Raw genomic sequence first — 5,181 nt, forward strand, 5'->3', positions numbered from 1 at the left:
AACGCGGGTCAAAAGATTTGTGGCTCTGATACCATGAAGCAAAACATCGAACTCAGAGAAGAGAAGAAGAAGTTGTTTTTATTCAGATTTTAAAAGAAAGAGAAAAATTAAAATTGTTCAAAAGATATACAACACTATATATAATGATAGAAAAGAGCTAAGCTGTCACGTGGGAGCTGTAAAAGAACTCTTTGAGGATGAGTCATTATCAATATCTCCAATATAATAAAAGTCAATGTGCAAGAATTATATGTGACCAAATGATTAAGATGATAATTAAAGACTTATAATATGTTACGTGGTGTAACAAAAAGAGAAATGGTTTATAGCTTACAAGCAATAAGCATACCAGTGAAGATGCTCTCTTAAATAAGGATCACTTGGTCCAGGCACATCTGGGTCTGTCAAAACCTGCAAATCAAAACAATATCATGAATTCAGCAGTATGATCAATTTATTAACATTACCATGCATGATGCATCTACTAAATTACTTATAACAAATTAAATTGTACAACACTAAGATTTAGAAAATCTTAATTATACTTAATTTACTCCCATAATTACGTTTTACTTTTCATAATAATTTCTATAAGCATCATATTCAAGTACAGATTACATTAGTAAATTTGACTATAACTATCGACTAAATAATTTTAGAAGGCATGAAGAATTTGTGCTCGCAAATGTCTACGCCATGGTTCGAGTCATTTAATTTGATCAAAACCCTATTTATTATACTCCCTCCGTTACTTTTTGTTTGTCCATTTTACTTTTTGCATGCATTTTAAAGCAAATTTTGAGCTTCAATATCCCGAAGTACAAATCATAAAAAATTGTAAAAATTATATAATAAAATTCTTTAATTTGCTTCAAGACGAATCTAACAAAATTCCACATGAATATATTTTTTCTTTAATATATACTTCAAAAATCAAATTTAAATTTCTCTCTCTTAAAGTGAAAAAACTTAAAATGGGCAAACAAAAAGGAATGTAGGAAGTATTGATTTATGTAAATAATTAAACCACCAAAGAATAGAAGCCAGGATTTTTTAATTCAATAATTTAGACTAGAGAATCTCTACAGACAAAAAAATGTATGTGGTGAGAATTAAACCCGAACTGTCATAATAATGAAAGGAAAAGCTATGAACCACATGCATAACCTATGACGATTAGCAAAGTTGGTTGGTATTCGCACGGCCTATTTTATACTACTATTTTGTATTCGCCCAGGCATAGACGGATAAAAACGTACCAAAGTGAAGAAAGTGCGCAAATCAGCACCATTGATCTCAACACGAGGCTTGAAGGAAACAGCAGAAGGAAGAAGCTCAGAACCATTAAAAAGCTGCTTAGTGAGAAAATTGACAAACATTTGTACAGATGGGGTGAATGGATCTATCACATCTCCTATTATCCGACCTACTATTAAGGGCTCTATTAACCTAATTGCCATTTCAGAGCTACCTACACAATGAACAATATAATCAAAAAAAATAGTCGTCTATCTTTCAAGTATATTTTTGCATAGGGCAAGGAAGCTTACAGCACTTTTATACTGTTATGAGATACCCATTTACTCATATTATATCTTATCTTATTCTATTTTTTGTTTTTATTAGTACAACTACTACATACTAGCTACTATATTACACATGTGATTTGCACGTGTGTTTCCTAACAGTAACTAGGTATGAAATTTATGATAATAATAAGGAAAAGTGTAGAAAATATCTAATAAATTTTTTTTTAAAAAGTACATAATAAAAAAAAATTTGTCAAAAAATACCTAAAAGAATTTGTTCTTTTCCAAAGAGTACTAAGTAAAGTTTTCCTTCTGTTGACCGTCAAATTTAACGGTTGACTAGTCAAAATCGAAAATTCTTCTTCCTCATCTTCAATTTCTTTTCCAATTCAATTTTCTCACTATCTTTTTCCTCTGCTATTTTCTCAAAATTGAAATCAAATTGGAAAAGAAACTGAAGATGAGGAAGACGAATTTTCGAATTTGACCAGTCAATCGTTATATTTGACGGTGAACTAAAAGAAAACGTTACTTGGTACTCTTTGGAAAAAAAAAATTTATTAAGTATTTTTTGATAAAACTTTTTTTATTAGGTACATTCTGAAAAAAAAAATTATTAGATACGTTCTGATATTTTTCTCAAATAATAATATGTTTTTAACTAGGGCTGATTCTTTGTTAAAAATAGTTTAATGGTAAAAAACCGTGATCTCATATTGGTAATTTAGTGAAAATAGCTGACTAATTAATATATAATTAAGTTTGATGGACCACTTTTTCTATATGTATTATTATATGATTTTAGGAAAAAATATCATTAAATTTAAGTAGTTCTTTTTTATGTTGTTTATCCATGCGAGATTGCGAGTCCATAACCTTTTAAATGCTTTTTTAGCTCCTTTAAATTCATGTGAGCCCACTTATCATCAACTCAATTGCATATTGCTAGTTGAGTTCTTCCTCAATTGTTTGTATAAAATTAACATTCCATTTGTAAGCTGGTTGGTTGATAGAGTGTATAATATTTTTTTTTAAGCCTCAACTATTAATTTTAAACTGCATTGTTAGTTGGTTTTATTTTTCACTTGACGTCGAAAATTTAATTAAGTGGCAAATTTGAATCTCATCAACTCCATATTTTCAATTTAAAGCACTACTCTCTTGTAAAAAAGTGTGACAAAGTATATAATATATTCTGAAATTGATTAATAATATATTTCAGCTTAAACTTTTAGTTGAATAATGAGTTAAATACCAAATAATAAGCTAAGTAATAACTAATAAGGAGTCAAGTTAAGCATGTTTTCAACATTAGAAGGAAGAACTCAAATGTGATTTGGAAACAACAATAATATGTTCTTGCATTGATACTGCCTACAATAATAGTTCAAACCACTTAGAAATTTAACAGAAGTGAAGGTTCCTTTGTGGGTACGTGTACCATAAATATTAAAATTATAAATTTGCTCTTATGTCAAGTGTGTATTGGACAGATGCAAATTGAGATGATTGATTAATTAATTATTATTGTAACATTAAAAGGTTTAACCTTCAAAAGATGGAGGTAATAAATATGCTAAAGTGCCCCAATTTAATTAAAACGACATTTTATATGCTAATCTTTTGAAAAAAAGTAATTATATTAAATCATTCATAAAAATAAGTAATATAGCATATACAACAAAACTAACTGATCGACTAGAGAAGACATAACAATTATAATGAAATTACACTCTAAATTAATATATTCAGGATTATTATTAATGAGATTTGACTTTCACGATCGTTATAGATGAAAATATGCATTTTAAATTGGCCGGGTTAGTTTTTGAATAGCTAGAGTTGAATTAAATAAATTCATTCTAGACGCATGATTAATATGTGTCGTGACACTAAGAAATATTAATCATCATTAATTGTCTGACAAAATTAAAATCATAGCCTAAAACTATAACACAAGGGAAAAGATCAAAACTCATATCACACTTTGATCAACATAGCGCATGATCAGTGTCCGTGTTGTTCATTACACGTAGGCCATTTATTTTTATTTGGACTAAAAATTTAAATTGATGATTAAAAATTAGAAATAATTTTAAATGCTTTTCTTCCCAATCTCGCTTCCCCTTCAAAGAGGTCCGCCCATTAAATACGAGATGAATTGACTTGTAAGATACTTATTTCCCTTTCATCCAACTCCATATACAAAATCATATTACACCAAAGTAAAATCAAAAACAAATAAAACAATAATAAAGTCAACAATAAAGGACAAATTTAGTGGTCTTGTAATTTACTTTTCTAATCATATAGTATGAACTTTGAACAACTATTTACAAACTATAATATTTGTGGGTAAATCAATAACTTAAATTTTTAGCTAATCGAGTTGATTTGAATATGGTATCAAAGTTATTATGATGAAAGCTTAAAATTTCAAATCTCATCAACCCCTTATTATTTTAAGTGTATGGAATAAAATAATACTCTTTCCTATTCACCTTAAGAGTCTCATTTGACTTTTTACGGATTTTAAAGAGAGTCAAAAGTGGGACCCTAAGGGTAGAAAAGAGAGTAATATTATGGGTTTTTAATGTAAGGGAGGAAAATTAGTATGGGTAATGGAGGATATAATTGAAAATAGGATAAAGCTACTAAGGGCATAAAAGTTAAAAACCCATACCAAAAATAGAAATTGGACAATTAAAGTGATTTGACCATAAAAAAAAATAAGACACATAAGCTGAATAGGAGGGAGTAATTGACTACGCTACTTCAACCATCAACTTAAGTTTTGATTTGACTACGTTGATTTTTTTTGAGACATAATTAGAGAGTCAATACTTAAAATAAAATAGTAATAATCAATGTCAAAGATCAATAAGGAAGCCAATAAGGATGAATAGATGAAAAGAAAGTAAGATAAGTTTAGGTAATTTTGCTAGGAAGACTAAAAGACTAACATGTGATGTGTGGTATATGCAAAAAAAAGCCATAGATGGTTGGATGATGCTACGCTTGTTGTAGCAAAAAAAGTAACCCCACATAACATTGTTACTTTCCCTAATTGATGATGGGAGTATGACCTGAAAATTGAATCTTTCTTTTCATAACTTTAAGCATTGAAATGACTTATCATGAAATTTAGTCATTATAATATACAAAAGTATCTATGTGTGTGACAAGCTAATTGGAGATTGTGATGCTATCTTTATTCTCTTTGCTTATATCTTTCAACATTGTTTTAGGATGGCAAGTTCTCCCAATTTGTTTTGCCAATCTCGGAAGGTTCTAATTCTATCTCATAAAGTCTTGCTTTTACTAAATGTACACTAAAGTTGTAATATTTCGTCGTCCTCTTGAGTTTGCTACACTTTCATTTTTGTCTGTTTTATTTGATTTGTAATGACACAATTCTTCTCTCGTTTATTATAGTTCACATGAAGTATACTTTTTGTCTTGTTCTTCTAACAATTATATAATATACTCTTGAATCAATATGTTAAATTTCTTGGTAGCAAACTCAAAGGATACGTGACTGTTATTGTGCTCATAAGGACTCCGTACTCGATAAGGCTTAAAAAACCCATAGACAAAGAAGGTGAGAGAATTAATCGATCCGTTAGGTGGTGAAAATTAATCTTATTTTATT

The 5,181-nt window shown here is 28.9% G+C and overlaps 1 protein-coding gene across 1 annotated transcript; it reads right to left on the reverse strand.

Annotated features, from left to right (window-relative positions):
- Positions 1 to 330: 330 nt before the first annotated feature.
- LOC130813658 (protein TERMINAL FLOWER 1-like) lies at positions 331 to 1,494 on the reverse strand. Its single transcript, XM_057679502.1, has 2 exons — positions 1,260 to 1,494; positions 331 to 411 (listed from the first exon to the last, which is right to left on the reverse strand). The coding sequence occupies exons 1-2, from the start codon at positions 1,458 to 1,460 to the stop codon at positions 331 to 333; spliced, it is 282 nt and encodes a 93-aa protein (XP_057535485.1). The 5' UTR covers positions 1,461 to 1,494.
- Between the last annotated feature and the right edge of the window lie 3,687 nt (positions 1,495 to 5,181).

Source organism: Amaranthus tricolor, chromosome 5, assembly GCF_026212465.1.
Source record: "Amaranthus tricolor cultivar Red isolate AtriRed21 chromosome 5, ASM2621246v1, whole genome shotgun sequence".
NCBI lineage: Eukaryota > Viridiplantae > Streptophyta > Magnoliopsida > Caryophyllales > Amaranthaceae > Amaranthus > Amaranthus tricolor.